Below are 16,336 nucleotides of genomic sequence, written 5' to 3' on the forward strand. Positions count from 1 at the left end.
CACATTGAGATAATTGAAAGGGCATCAAGTTAAGTGCCCACAGTGCAAGAAATAAAAACTATACATACAGAAAATGTTCATTCTCCAACCATACACAACACCATGCAGTTTGAGTGGGGGGAGAAAGGCTGTGGTTTGGTCACAGGCTCCTCCACCCCCCCATAAAATGATGGAGCACACACTGCATCCACACATTGGGAATCTAAGATAAATAGTGACACTTTTCTTTCCGTTCTGGTGCACTGAGACAGCAGTCAGGATCTCAGAGCAGACTGTGAGAAATCCAGGGATGTTAGCAGGAGCAGCCACTTTCCGTCACTGGCTGCTCAGGTGGCTTCTCTAGCTTGATATCAATCACTGAGGAGGAAATATAGTTAAAGAAAAATAATGCTTGCCACATACAGCTGTAGCCTTATACTACAGGCATTTGCCGTTTAAAATTGCGGTATTACCTGGGAAGCAAGTACATAGACTGAGCTTAAAACAGTTCCCCGATTGTTCAACTTTGTGTAATATGTGTGGTACAGAAATAAAGCAAATCAAATACTGATCACCTATCCCAGATATTTACCCCCTTTACCATCACGTTTTAAAAGTAAAGGATACTGTCCTCTTTGCTCTTCTCTGGTGTGCTATCCATGCCTGGCAAAGCAGCAGCAACACGGCGGAAAAGCTGGTAAGAAGAGTCCACATTATTAATCAACCTTTGTTAGTTCTTCATACGTATGTCCAAATACAAGCAAGACCAGAAAGTGGCTGTTTGTAGGCTGCATATATAGTTAATGTGAGTAAAATGTCCCACTAGTGGTGTCAAAATAAATCTACTAAATTCCACACAAAAAAAATAACATCCTAAACCTACACAGCTAACATCCTACACAGTCAACTATAATATTACATCATGCAGCACCAGGGTGTAGATAGTTAAAACAGTACAAGAACATCCTTTTGGGAGAGAACTATTATAATGTTAAATCACATTTGCATGCAATTAGAAATCCACACACATTAAAACATTTTGTAAAATTCAACCATGTTGCTTTTGGGAAGTCAAGAAAGTGATAAACTTTCTACACGGACTATACATATATTTCTGTATGGGCTATATGAGTATATATATATATATATATATATATATATATATATATATATATATATATATTTATTTATTTATTTTTTATTTTTTTAAAAAAAAATTTTTTTAACAACAAAACAATGTAACGTGTCACACAAATACTTATGAAGGCACAGAGTTTGATGGTTGATCTAGTCTGCCCACTTTTCCCAGAGTAAAGACTTAGACATTAATCAGTCCTTGGTAATGTCTTAGATTCAGGATATCTTTACGTCTACGACTTGCATGTTTAAGTACGTTAATGCTTTGAATGATCTACTGTTTACTAAAGCATTCCACATAACGTTGGGAATCGGTCGGTCCCCTGTCTTGAATTAACATCCACGGACTCTTTCAAAGCAAAATACACATCTGCTTAAAGGATAAGGTGCCATTCATTTAAAACTGCGCTGAGGAAGATAATGTGTCTAGTAGAGAAAAGGAACACTGTACCTGCTTGACATTGTAACCCGTTTTTGCACTGGTTTCAATGAACATGACACTCAGCTCCTTAGCCCGCTGCTCCCCCTCTTCAGTGGTGATTTGTCTGGAAGACAGAGACGATGACGAAGAGACATGAAAAAAAGAACAAACAGCCAGTAAATGTTGACAAAATGGGCATTTACACATTTTGTTTAGACAGACAAAAATAGACTAAATGTAGAAGCTCTTTTGGGAAGCCTCTCAAACAACCACTGAGCATTTAAGTTTACATTTTAGGGATACCTTCTGGAGAAGAACTCATTCACGGGAAGGACTGTTCGTTTTCGGAGGACAAGAAAATTTTTTCAACTCTTTCGCCATATCTAAGCTCTAACGTAATTCCGGCTTTCACAGAACTACTTGAGAAACATCGGCGGCGGTGATAAAACTCAGGATGGCGCGTGTTGTTCACTGGCTATGACGGCAAGTAACGTACCTGTGTGACCTGCTTTCTTATACAAGACATGCAGTCCCCGAGTAGCCTCTTGCCCTCTGTACTGAAACCTGTCTATAGCAATGGAACAAAACCAAATGAACTCAAAAATAAAAAATGAGCAAATCAAAAGGGAAACAGCGGACAAAAGAAAAAGTGGAGAGGATGACCGTGGGAAAACACAAATAAGAAGTGTACATGTTGATGGATCAATAGCCATGCTTTCAAGCCATGCTGCGCATAGATGGACAAAAATAGTGTACCTAACAAATGAAAGGAAAGTATGAGGAAATGATGATCAAACCTTAACTATCCTCTATAGTAAAACACTGTAGAGCAAGGAAAACCGTTATAAAGTAACACCCAAATCCTTTGGTGGATTAGGTACATATGTAATGCGTGTGGTGTAAGCGCTGGAAGAAACTAAAAATGGCAATACTGGGGAATGTCTAAAAATATTTTTGAATGCATCCATAAACATACACATTCATAAAAAATACATGATAAAGGCCACCAGAAACAAATATGTTGATATGAGTGTAAGCACACTTGCGTTACTGTAGATAGGGTACATATACTTTTAAATGTGCTGCACAAATTTTTAGGGTCTTATGGACAAGACATTCTTACCTTTTATCTGCCAGATCTGTTTTGTTTCCAACAAGCATGATAATGACGTCACTTCCTCTTTCTGTCCGCACATCATCTATCCATTTGGCTGTCTGCTGGAATGAGTTCAGATCTGTGCACAGTAATCAAAGAGGTAAAGTAGCAAATAGTAAAGAGGAAATGTAGAGGACAAACTTATCTGCAAACTCAAAGTGATTAAACCCAACATCATGTCGACACTGAACTATAACCGTTCTGACCTACCTTTTAATGGGAAGGAGGCTCTGCCTAACTATTTAATGCTGACGGTTTAAGTGAATGAAGAAAAGGGTATGCATTGTAGGTTTCCCATGCAGTTGGAAACTCACTAACTTACTATCCCAACGTATATAAATGAAACCTTGATTTTCTGTTAAAATTGTTAGTGATATCACAATTGTGTTTTTTTTTTGGTACATATCAGTTTTCTGTGCGTGGGCATGGTTCTATCTTAACCCCTTAATGACAATTGCCGGTCCTGGCACGGCACGGAAAAGCATGTGCTATCGCTTTCTGCACCCAAAAAGCGTTGCTGAATGCCTCGACCTCGAGGCATTCAGCAACACCGCGATCGGCACGAAGGGGCCATCTCTGGCCCCTCCACGGGGCGTCAACATCCGCCATACTTTGTATGGCGGCGGACGCCCGTTTTAAAAGCGTTTAGGAGGCGATCGACGATCGCCTCCTAAACTTAAATGGTGTCGCTGGAATGCCTCGATCAGGAGGCATCCAGCGACACCAAACACTAACCTTTTGATGGGCTGTGACCGCTCCGGAGAGCGGTCACAGCCGCCGGCAATCTTCGCCATCAAGGAAGATGGCCGCCGTCCTGTAACAGGAACCACAAATTTTAAAAGTTCGCTAGATGGTCCAGACCATCTAGAGAACTTTGGCTCCACTTGCAGGTTGAATACAGGTACTGCATTCACCATGCAAGTCAATGGAGCCCAGCTTTCTAATCACAGTGTGATTAGTAAAAATAAATTAAAAAATAAAATAAAATTAATAATAATTAGAAAAAAATAGTAAAAAAACAGTAAAATGTAAAAATCATTTCCCACTGATGTCACTATCAGGGGAACCTCCAAGTTGAAATAAAATGTTAAATTTTTTTTAAAAAAAAATAAAAAAAATATATATATAAAAAATATATTTTTGTGAGCAAGTCCTAAAATTAGCATATTAGCTTAAAACAATTCTCGCATGGAAAGAGTTAAAATACTGGCATATTAAATGCCCGTGGGGTGTCTACTTTTAAAAAATGTATGATTTGATGGGGTAAATTGAATGGGCCAGGTTCAACAACGTCCCAATTAACACGGGGGGGAAGGATGGCCACACATCTAATTTCCAATTAGAAAAATGCACACGTACCAAATGTGGCCTTTTAGTTCCCCCAAAAAATGACACACCCATGCATGTGGGGTATCACTGCACTCAGGAGATGTTGCTGAACACATTATGGGGTGTCGTGTGACAGCGGCATATACCAGGAGCTGTAAATTCATACATAAAGTAGGTGTGTGTGGGAAAAATACACACACAAAAATATTACTGCAAACTTTGAAAAAATGCTGGTGGTAAAATATGTGCATGCAAAGAGTTAAAATACCAGCATTTAAAATACCCTGTGGTGTCTAGTTTTGAAAAATATATGGTTTTGTTGGGCACACTGAAATGGCCCGGCTCAAAGATGTACCAAATAGGGCATGGGCAGTGGATCCCAAATGCCAAAGTTCAACATTGAAAAAAGCGCATGCCCCAAATGTGGCCCTTTTGCCCCAAAACAGCCAGGCAAAATCATTCATGTGAGGTATCGCTGTACTCAGGAGATGTTGCTGAACACATATTGGGGTGTTTTGTGATAGTGACATATACGAGAACATTTTAATTCATACCTGAATTAAAATGTGTGTGGAAAACCAAATGCAAAAAAATGACTACCACAAAGTTTGACAAAGACTGGTGGTAGATATGGTGCATGGAAAGAGTTAAAATACTAGCATTTGAAATACCCTGGGGTGTCTAGTTTTCAAAAATATATGGGTTTATTGGGCACACTGAAATGGCCCGGCTCAAAGATGTACCAAATAGGGCATGGGCAGTGGATCCCCAAATGCCAAAGTTCAACATTGAAAAATGCGCATGCCCCAAATGTGGCCCTTTTGCCCCCAAACAGCCAGGCAAAATCATTCATGTGGGGTATCGCTGCGCTCAGGAGATGTTGCTGAACACATATTGGGGTGTTTTGTGATAGTGACATAAACTAGAACATTTTAATTCATACCTGAAGTAAAATGTGTATGACAAAACAAATGCAAAAAAATGACTACCATAAAGTTTGACAAAGACTGGTGGTAGATATGGTGCATGGAAAGAGTTTTGGAATACCCTGGGCTGTCTAGTTTTCAAAAATATATGACTTGATGGGGTAAATTGCATTGGCCGGGTTCAAAGATACCCGAAATGGCACATGGGGGGAAGAATTACCAGATTTGGAAAAAATGGCTTTGAAATAGCAAAACGCTACCTGTACTTATTGCCCCATAATGGGTAGAAAAAAGCAAAAAAACATAAAAACATTGGGTATTTCTAAACTCAGGACAAATAGTAGAATCTATTTAGCAGGTTTTTTCATTACCTTTTATAGATGAGTAAAAGATTTTTCAACTAAAAGTTAGAAACAGTCATTTTTTTCTAAATTTTTCACCATATTTTATAATTTTTTTAATAGTAAATAATATGATACAATCAAAACAATGTCATCTAAAGAAAGCCCTTCTTGTCCTGAAAAAAACAATATCTAATGTGTGTGGGTTCAGTAAACGGGAAAGAAGAAAATTACAGCTAAACACAAGCAGCGCAGAAATGTTAAAAAGGCCATTGTCACAAAGGGTACAAAAAGTAAAATCAGCCTTTGTCTCGAAGGGGTTAATGACAAACAAGAAAGCTGGCAGGGCAGATTGCAGACACGTCGATATTTCATCATGAAGGTCCAACCCTGTCAAGTTTTTCCAGTGAGGGGAGTTTGAAGAAATCGCACACTTTATACATTATAAGGGGATCGCTAAGCTCTTTCTAAATCTGCTGTGTTGGGACCTTCATTATGTAGTCAGTGAGATGAAACCATAAGTCTCTTGCAAACTCTCCCTTTTGTAAACAAAACCCCCCCCCCAAAAAACGATTGTCTCTTTAACCTTTCCTAAAGTGTCTCACTTCTAGACACACAGAGGCTGTATATCATCCTCACCTAAAAAGAAATCCTAAGTTAATTACCGCTATGGCGCAGGATGCCAAAAAGCAGTATTCTCACTGCTGGTGATACATGGTTATACACGCACAATTCAAGCACGCAATACTGTTAACGGCTTTTACTACGTGTTACACAAATTATTTAATATGGGAAGTCCTACCTAAAGAAGAGAGACTGACTAAAATGAAAATAAATAGATTTCATTTAGCAGCCCCCCCAAACAATAAAAACTAAACTTGTGTAGTAAACAGAGACTTGTGGCTAGATATAACAGTCACAAACTATACTATATCAATTATTGTCAACAGGAGGCAGTAAAACAACATTTTCGGATATACTCACTTGTAATGTCATACACCACCACTGCAATGGTGGAATCTCGGATGTAGCTGGGAATCAAACTGCGAAAGCGCTCCTGCCCTGCCGTGTCCCAGAGCTGCAGCCGCACCTGCTAGTAATAGTCCGGACAAGGGAAAAAAGGTCGGAGAGAAAGTTAGCGCTTATATGAAAAAGGGAAGCATTTCAAGACATTTCTTAAAACCGAAGCTGAAATGTTTCTCACAGCAAATGCAGTGTTTAAAAGACCCGCCCGCAACCATCCAATTCACTCACAGAAACCCACAATCCATCCTTAAACTTTATGAACCTTAAAATGTAAAGCTTTTCAATAACTGAAATATAGTGAGGTGAGCATGAGAAAAAGGAAAGACAAGGTTAATATCAAAATAACTATCAAAATACGCACAAATGCTTTTAATCCTTTAACCCCTTCAGTCCCCTATGGACGTACCGGTACACCCAAAAAAAGCATTCCAAGAATCCCCTATGGACGTACCGGTACGTCCTGCCCTTCTCGCAGTGACAATGACACATCCCTGCCGCTGCACGGGAGATCAGGCTGTTTGACAGCCTGCACCCCCCCCCCCCCATAGCAGAAGCCAGCATTGCCGGCATTCTGCTGCCCAATCTGATTTAACTCCTCCCATGCTGAAAAACGAAATGGAGAAAAAAAAAATAAAAAAGTGATTTAGCAAAACAAAAAAAACCATGAAACATGATACATATCGTAGCAAATAAAAACTAATTTCGCTATTCTTGCAATGACACGTGGCTTGTAAGGACCCTTGACGCTGGCTGCGGCATAAGGCATTAATTGCTTGGCCAATGTTTATAAACCAGGAGACTTGTCACTCACCGTACGATCCTCCAGATACATGGTCTTAGATAGAAAATCTATTCCAATGGTTGCCTGGACAAACAAAAAACACAGCAAAAATATCTTGAACAGTTCATCTGTGTCTGAAGTTTTATACAATCATATAAAATGAGTCATATGGACAACTTCTCAATTTAAATGTAATCCATACCACTGGTTCCCATAGGAGTTGTATTTTGCATTGGTCAATATAATCACACTTTTTGAACCTTGCACTGGATCACTTTTTGTATATAACAACCATTGATGTGTTTAGAGGTGTTACAGCCATATCCCGGAGTTCCAACATTATGTTACAACTAAATTATGCTACAGAAGTCTGCACAGATCTCCATAAAAATTTGCAAATCTATGACCTCCCCAACAGGCACATTAAAAGATGACAGTTGCCCATCACAGTGGCCTGGCCCTTAATAGTCCTAGATACTTAGTACATGCAATGTGGTTGTGTAAGTTTGTCTCAGTAAACGTCAAGCAGGTGATTCTATCCAGACCATCAATTAAGGACGACACTAAGAACATCATGTACAGCATAATCCTTAAACTGGATTGATCTCTAAATACCATGATCAGAGAGTCTTAACATTAACAGCGTGCTGTCAGAGGTCAAAGCCCAAGACACTCACCTGATATGTGTTGTCAAAGCTGTCATACATGAACCGAGTAATAAGAGATGTCTTTCCAACTACAATAAAAGAAAAACAATGTACAATATTAATATTAAATATGCCACACTGTTTTGCTCAAAGGCTTGACAGGAGGCATGGTTCCCAAAATATTTCAAATTAGTCCAAGCTTTTGCTATTTTGAAAGCAACTCAACATAATTCTTTCCTGGTTTGCAAATAAACAAAAAAAAACCACGTCAGGTGTATATTCACACATTATATATATATACACATACACACACTGTATGGTGTCCCTTTGAGCATAACAAGACATTTTGGCCCTCTTCTATTCCAGCATGGCTGCCCCAGTGCACAAAGCAAGGTCCATTAAGACATGGCTGGATGAGTTTGGGGTGGAAGAACTTGACTGGCCCACTGTGAGCCTTGACCTCAACCTCATCAAACACCTTCGGTATGAACTGGAACAGAGATTGCAAGGCAGGCATGTGACAGGGCCAGGTTAACTGAAGTTGCCCTAGACCTCCCACAGAAACCCTTCAAACTCTTGTGGAAAGCCTTCCTAGAAGAGTGGAAGCTGTTATAGCTGCAAGGGGGTGGGGCGGGATCAGCTACATATTAATGTCTATGTATCTTGAATGCAGTGTAACGGTCACTGTTGGTGTAATGATCGATGCCACTGAGGAATGCAGATATTATATACGACACAAATAAAAAACCCCACAAATGCCACACACAGAAACCCCTACATCATACATTAGTCTGATTGTAGTGATGTCACGCCAGACTGTGAGCCCTTGTTAGTCTTCACCTTAGCTGATCTTTGGCCTTCCAACACCACTGATACAGATCAGAAAATAATCCGCTTACAAAAAAAACCAGCCTTACAGGATTTGAGTTTTTCAGAATTAAATTGAATGTCCCTGTAGAAAGCTGACCAAATGGCTCAAAGAATATTACCTAGTGTAGGTATTGTGTTTCTAAGTCTTTATTGTCATGGTAGGTCAACAAATATTTAATAGGCAAAATACACAAAATGTAATTCATAGACATTTTCATTCTAGAATTATTGGTTTGTAATTTTCTTACTTTTTCTTTTATTTCAGGGAGTTGAAGCATTGCTATCAGATTCCATATTAACCACTAACTTTATACTGCTTCTATAGAAAAACTTTCACTTGAGGAGACATTTCACTAAATGCCACAAATCTTGCCATGGACAATCACCTACCTTCTAAAGGCACAAATTGTCTTATTATCTTTTATTTATACAGCACCAATAATTTACACAGCACTTCTTACACAGGATATGACAAAACTAGGACAGACTAAGACAAACTGATATATTAGGTAAAGAGGGCCCTGCCAGCAAGCATTCAACCTATAGAGGTGCCATGAAGTTGTAAGACCCTGTAGTGCTGGATCCATATGAGCAGTCTGCTTAATAATCAAGGCTGGTTACAGGGCACGAGTTACGATGTTCTGCTTGGGCTGATACGTGGTTTCTAAAACAGAGGTACAGAAAATGAAAGGATAAAGGTGGACAGCAGTCATCCTATGCTTCTAGGCTTGAATGAGATGTGTTTGGCTCCAATGCGAGACCCAATGCTTATATGCCCAAAAAGTGCTCCCGATGATTTCAGTAAGAGTGCTTTCCTGCTCTCCACAGGAAAATGGAGGTCTCCAGAGCTACGACTTCTTAATTTAAGTTGTTCAATGTTTTATTTGCTACAGATTGAAGAATACATGTTAAAGTACTGTGTGTTTGTGCAAGGGAAAGGAAATTCTTCAGAGAGAAGCTGCAGCAGAACGTAGATTAGTAGCTGCAGTGAACCCCCTGTATTTTAAAGGGGGCATCACAAAAACGTAAAGGGATCACTCAGAGACAATATGCATTAAAGTGCATATGATGGCTGTAGTGTAACGTAACACTAAAACAGAGTAAATTATAGATGGGATTAATTACTGTTTTATCTTGAATGTGACAGTTCTTGGGTGTAATAATGATGGTATGTCTGCTAGACATGGAACTTAGAGACACTCCAGCTATCATATGCACGTTAATGTATTTGATAGCCAAGTTTCACCGTTTACTTTCATCACAATCCTCTACGCCTTTGCACTCTTTAATTTTAAGACTGCTTATACAGAACTGCTTTGCACCTGAGTATTCTCACCGGGAGGGTGATTATGATGGAACAAACTGCATTCTTGTTGGTTGATCTCCCATCTCCTCTTAAAGGACATCCCACTCACCAGAGTCATCTGCCTCTTTTTTTTAAGGATATAAACTGTAAAACTGTGATTTACTATGACTTGTTTGTAAGCTTGGGCATTGGACCAAGAATAGCTTTAACTATTGCCTCTGTCATCCACCAGAAACTCAACTGTATCTACTTCAGGTGCACTTCAGCTCAGTCAGTTTCCTTGTGTAGCTGTTACCATTCTGTATGCAGGGTGAATAAACCCACAGAAAGGACTGCAGGGTTGAATCTAGTGGTGTTTTCTGGCCAAGGATGGCAGGCCCTCTGCAGCATAACAAGGAGCCAAGTGCCACCGCTCAATGAGCTGACCCCCCCCCCCAAAAGCTGGTGAGGTCACATTAAACAGCAACTGGATGAATACTTGGAAAAACATAATATTCAAGGATATAATCTTTAATTGTGGGGAAACAGCTGACTGCCATTTTGGGGTCAAGAAGGAATTTTTTCCCTTGTGCAAAATTGGAAAGAGACAAACTGGGTTTTTTTTGCCTTCTTTTGGATCAACAGCAAAAAACTAACAGATCTAGGAAAGGCTGAACTTGATGGACGCCTTTTTTCAGCCTATATAACTATGTAACAGCCTCCATAGTTACCTTCTGCTTAAAAGGCAGAGCGCCCGAATATGACAATATATTCAAGTGCTTAGAAAGATAGCGGCGCAGAAGCTTCACTGGGGCCACTGCTCTTGCTTAGATATAAGACACCGCCGAACCACAATATGCCACTGGCTGCACCTCACACCAGCAACATACGCAACGACTGTGTGCTGTAGAAAACAGCCCATGAGGTCACCCTCGTAGGCATATAGCAGTGTCTTTGGTGAGGAATTCTATCATTTTATTTAAAGCACTCAGTTTCAGAAGTTCTATTTACATATGATTGTTGTCCTTAAACCTAAAGTCACCTCCCTAGAAAATGTCCCCTTTGTCTTATTTTATCTTTGCTAACTTGGCAACATGTTCCGAACACCAAATGACTGCAAAACTTTGGATGTCTCCAATGGCTACAGTTTCTAGAAATATGACGGTGTCTAAGCGAACGCAGAGTAGCAGTTTATTACAAAACATTATTTGGTCAATTGATGACACGGGATCAGCGAATAAATACAGCCGTGTGAAGGGTCTGCTCACAAGTGGTGCCAATGCCTTTCACCTTCTCGGCTAATATAACAGCATGCACGACTGCTACATTGTGTTAGGGTGGTGACATCAGCCAACGAGAGGGGATTTATGGCTCAGCTTAGTGTTTCTTGCAGAATTACCATGCAAGGAACTAGGAGTGGTTCCAAAACCCTTCTTTCCCTTTCAAGTGTATAGATCATAGTTAAAAATTTTGACTGCTGGATTTTAGCTTTTTTTAAACACTTCCTAAGCATCTTTTATTTTATATAGGATCGTGTGCCCATCCTTCGCTGCGTGGGTAAGCATAGAAATCAGCAATTACAAAGATATTTGTGGCAAGGTTGTATTCCACGCTCGCCCTATCAGGACCCCTTTGTATATAACCTAAGTGAAGGATATACAATAAAGATGCTACTATGAGATCCTTCACAGCATTCTCAAAGCTGACTCACAGAAGACATCACAGGATGTCTAGTTTTTTTGGTATCGTTTAGTATTTTCTGCTTGTTTTCAATTAAATAACTGCATTGTGAACTACAGTGAAAATTTTGGTAATTTGTATTTTTGTACTATTTCATGAAAGCAGCGTTAATGGGGGCTTGATGGGGTGCTGGGCCTTTTCATCTACTACATCTGCCTTCAAAGTTCCCCTATTCTTCTGAAAGTACCGGGATCACAATGTCACATCAGTACCGAACATACCCAGACTTGGACAGTACAGAACCAGGGCTTTATTTTGCAATCATCCATTCACAATTCATTTTCTAGGTATGATGTGCCTTTAATAAAACCGATCCACAGGGGTGTCTAGAACAGACACAAAGACCCACGGGCCTTCGCTTTACGGAGATCCAAAATGCTCAGACCACCATTACTGGTCTCTATGCCACCATGACTGCTTTGTTTTCCTTCTGTAGAGGACAGCACAGTGCATCATGATGGAGCCTTATACACAGAAATACAAATGCATTCCATGATGCAGAACCTTCCTTATGAACCATTAACAATAAATGGACCGGTAACTTCTCGCAAAGGTCGATGGATCTGTGGATGGATTTTAAAAATGTCCCCCACTTGAAAGTCTTATTTTTTATCATTTATACATGAACACCAACCAATACATGTCTGATTATCAGATATCAACACGTCTTCTACCCACCCAACGATTAAACATATAGAGGCACGAAATAGAGCAAAATGTACACGGATGACAGAAACCTGCCGTGTCTCTTGCATCCATTTCAGACACTCTCCGCCCCAACCTGCCTACCTCTAAAAGGCCTCCCGTCTATACAATGTACACGACAGCTTGCTTATACGGTATATTGCATTAATATATAATGCACGAGCAATATTTTAACATAATGCGTATGCACGTAAGGATGCGCTATATATTTGCAAGGACTAAATATCTAACATTTACACATTTGTCACCCTCCCGCCATCACTGGCTCTCACCGCTTTGCTCCCCAAGAAAGACCAGCTTGAATTTCCGCAGGGGGTTCCCGAACTCTCCGCCGCCGGCCGAGCTCATGATGAAAATGACACCGAATCACCAAGCTCGAGCAGAACCGACCAGAACCAAAGCGCAAGCACGCACTCGTGAGCGAGCACGAAATGTGTCAGTGTGCGTAAGAGGGAGGGGCTGCGCGCGCCTTCGAAACCTGTCAGACCCTGAGGAGAATCACCGCCATATTGGTATACCCATGGGAGGAGGAAGAGCTAGGTAATTCACAGGGAGGGGCGAGTATCGAGTGCGACAGTCAAGCCTGCTTTTAAATTAATGTGTATTATTATGCTTTTCAATAATACCCGGTACTAGTCTCGCAATAGTAAATTATTGTGTTATGATAAATTCATCAGTAAACATGTTTCATAACCTTTCGTTTTATAATTTCTTCAGGAGAGGCTCTGGATCCGAGTCCTTCTTTCCTCCCCTGAAATTTCCTCCTTTCTAGGTATCCAGAATGGTTTTCTGGACATGAGTGAATTGCAGTGTTCTATCATTATTATTATTATTATATTTTGTTTATATAGTGCCAACAATTTACACAGCACTTTACTCACGATACATACACTTAAAGTGTATGTCCAGGGCCGGCCCTAGACCACATAAATCTCCAGGCAAAAAAAGCACCTTTGTCAACCCAGATCAGTACACTCAATGTCTTTTAGAATGTCAGTGAGTCATGGGTCTCTTGAGCATGACCCTCACCCAGGGCCGGCCCTACAATGGAGCCGACTGGGGCAATTGCCCCAGGCGGCACTTTAGAAGGGGCGGCACTTTGCCGCCCCAAGCGGGTTTTTTTTGTTTTTTTTGAAGCGGAGGAGAGAGAGAGGGGCACCGAGTGGTTTTCGCTTACCCGCTCGGCGCCCCTCTCTCTCTCCTCTGCGGCGAGTTTCCCTGTTCGATCTCGGTGCCGGCTTGTAATGCAGAGCGCCGGAAGTGACGTGAATTTCCGGCGCTCAGCATTACAAGCCGGCATCGTGGCAGCACAGGGAGACTCGCCGCAGGACTGTTTAAGGGTAAGTACCGGTGTGGGGGGGGGTAGATAATGCCGCCCCCCCGGCGTCGGCGGGGGGGCGGCATTTTAAACTTCGCCCCAGGCGGCGTTAAGTCTTCGGCCGGCCCTGCCCTCACCCATTGTCGAGGCTTCCATTGCGTCCATGCCAGGTATCAGACCGACTTCTACATATGGGGGGCTGTTCCTGAGGTGACTTTCTACGCCCCGATGATCCAGGCATCGAAGGACGCAGCCTGACTCGCCTGGTACTATGATGTACTAGGATGCACCATTACATTCGATATGTGTTACTCAACTACAGAAATCAGAAAACTTGCAAAGTTGGTAAAACCCTGGCCACACCACAAAGACAAAGGTGGTCATTTGTAAGGTTGGAAGCTATGTTTTATTCTAATTTGTTAAAACTAAATATTATATTTAGTGCTAATATAAACGGGGTGCAACGTTTGGTTAACCAAAGCAAAAGATTGCGGATACCATTGCTTACCTGTAAACAATGTGTTATCTGGAGAATCTAATGTGTGTTTCTATAATAACCTTTAGTGTTTGGATTGTTCAGAGTGCTTCGTGTGCACAGGTAGACAGCCCCTGGCTTTACCTCACTCACCTAAATGCCTCACTGACTCCAATGGCGTACCCAAGCCTTGTCCCAGACATTGGTGTACAGTCTTTCTCCTCCTTACGTAATGTTACATTTCCCTCTTTAAAGAAACTATGCATTTCTTACACTTAACAAAAGTATTTAACCACCCTGCGGTCCCAAGATTAAATTTAAACTACAATGAGCCACAATTGTCAAGAGCTGTGAGTGGTGGAGGTTACAACAAATCTCATTATTCGTTGTAGAAAATGCCTATTGAAGCAGTAGACAGTGATTTTCTGGCCTCTTTTCTGGTTGGATCACAATCACATATTTGTTCTAATAAAGCAGTGGTATCTGGTAATCTAGTGTGAGCTTCAATGATTAATGGCAAGCACAGTTCTTTCATGTCTTTCATGTTGGTACAATGTGGAAGGGCCATACATTACACCACTTGAACACATTTGAGGCAAAGTGGTAGATTTGGAGATAGAATTCTCTTTGTTTTTTATCCTGATCTTTCCAGAATTTTCCAGAAGGATTGCGTAGCTTGTCCACACAACATGAAGGGTAATACTTGGCAAACTAGCCATGTAGATCATTTGCACCCCACAATCCTTTTTTTATAACTCATGCACAAAAATAAATAATTTGGGTATTTTTTCCTCATTTTCCTTTCTCACCAATCTTTCCAGCAGTTTCTCTTACAGATCAATTTTTAGTTAATTAGCAATTACAACCAATTGAACATCACACAATTTGTTCTTCTCGTTTCTGGTTTTATCAGTCGCTTTACATGACCTTTACTGTTAGTGTCATGATAAATCAGGTAACATATTTCAACAGAAGAAAGTATCCTTTGTGAGCGGGATCATTGCGAGAAGGCAACCTGTCACATGGGAACTTTTTAATTTACCACATGATGATCAGCTGTGATTTAATTAGTTTGCACTTGTAGAATCATTATTTGGATGTAGATTTAAAGACTGGATGTTAACTTTTATCAGTAAGCTTTAAAAATGTGATCAGATGGCTGGTTTGAAGAACAGCCCTACTGTAGTACTCATACCTGGGAACTCTCCAGATTCCACCCTGTGACTCCGGGTCAAGTGGCGCTTCTCTGGGTCTTCAGCGAGAAACTATTGTCCTCCTATGCTGCCTACTTTTAGTAACATATGATGTGAACTTCATTGTGCTGTAGTTTAAGTGCAATAAAAAATTGACTTCATTATGTATTAAAACCTTATGTTAACAGAATTGTGATGATTATCCCTCTCCTTTAAGTTATTTCTCTCTTTTTGTTAAATTATTCTACTTCTTTTATGTCGACCAGCTGGTCTTGGCAGCCCTAACAAAGCTAGGTAAAGAGAAGGAGAGATAACATCAGGAGGGAGAATTAATTTATATGCTAGTTTTGCTACCTTTTGCCACATAGGTCCGCTCTCTTTGAAAACAATAAACCACATTATGAAATCATTCACACTGGTTACAAAACAAAAGCACAAAATATAAGTAGTTTTAACTCCTTAATGACAAAGCCCGTACATGTATGGGCTCAAAATGCATTGTTTTTAATGGGTTAAGGGACCGCCCATTGTTCTTAAGGGGTTTAGAATTTAGTTATGCAGAAATTGATTATTTGATTGCTTATTTCAGTAGCTAAATATCAGAAAATAAATTTTAGGACATTTCATAATTCTGTTTTTTTTGTTAAAAAATCTATCCCCTTTCAGGCTACTGCACAAATATACCAAGAACAGATGATTCGGACACAGGATGATTTAAAGGTGCTGCTTTTTTTACTAGACAGCATATGGATTGTTCTATCTAGCAAGTTAAGCAAATGAAGCTCAGATCTGCCATTTTATTTTTATTTCTTAAAATATAGTTTAGGAAAATGTGATGAAAAAATAATGCTGGGAAGGTTGTGGGCATTCAACATTGCAAGGAACGATGTTTCTAACAATGTATTTTACTTTCAGGCCTAATGGATGTATGTTGGCACTGTCACCCAACCAAACATATACAAAGAAAGCTTTGCCTGGAACCCTATTTTATTTACTAATACCTCACA

At 40.2% G+C, this 16,336-nt stretch overlaps 1 protein-coding gene across 2 annotated transcripts; it reads right to left on the minus strand.

The window, feature by feature from the left end:
• Positions 1 to 292: 292 nt before the first annotated feature.
• Positions 293 to 12,691, minus strand: LOC149276108 (ras-related protein Rab-6B-like). 2 transcript variants are annotated; one of them, XM_089503891.1, is made up of 8 exons: positions 12,616 to 12,691; positions 7,774 to 7,832; positions 7,127 to 7,180; positions 6,274 to 6,379; positions 2,661 to 2,772; positions 1,568 to 1,661; positions 607 to 673; positions 293 to 357 (listed from the first exon to the last, which is right to left on the minus strand). In XM_089503891.1, exons 1-8 carry the CDS (start codon positions 12,689 to 12,691, stop codon positions 293 to 295), a joined length of 633 nt encoding a protein of 210 aa, XP_089360017.1. The 2 variants fall into 2 exon arrangements, with proteins under 2 accessions (XP_089360017.1, XP_089360016.1); XM_089503890.1 differs by having other exon boundaries at positions 6,274 to 6,382.
• Between the last annotated feature and the right edge of the window lie 3,645 nt (positions 12,692 to 16,336).

This window comes from Sceloporus occidentalis, unplaced genomic scaffold (assembly GCF_023333645.1).
Source record: "Sceloporus occidentalis isolate IW3139 unplaced genomic scaffold, rSceOcc1.0.p SCAF_247, whole genome shotgun sequence".
In the NCBI taxonomy this organism is placed as follows: domain Eukaryota; kingdom Metazoa; phylum Chordata; class Lepidosauria; order Squamata; family Phrynosomatidae; genus Sceloporus; species Sceloporus occidentalis.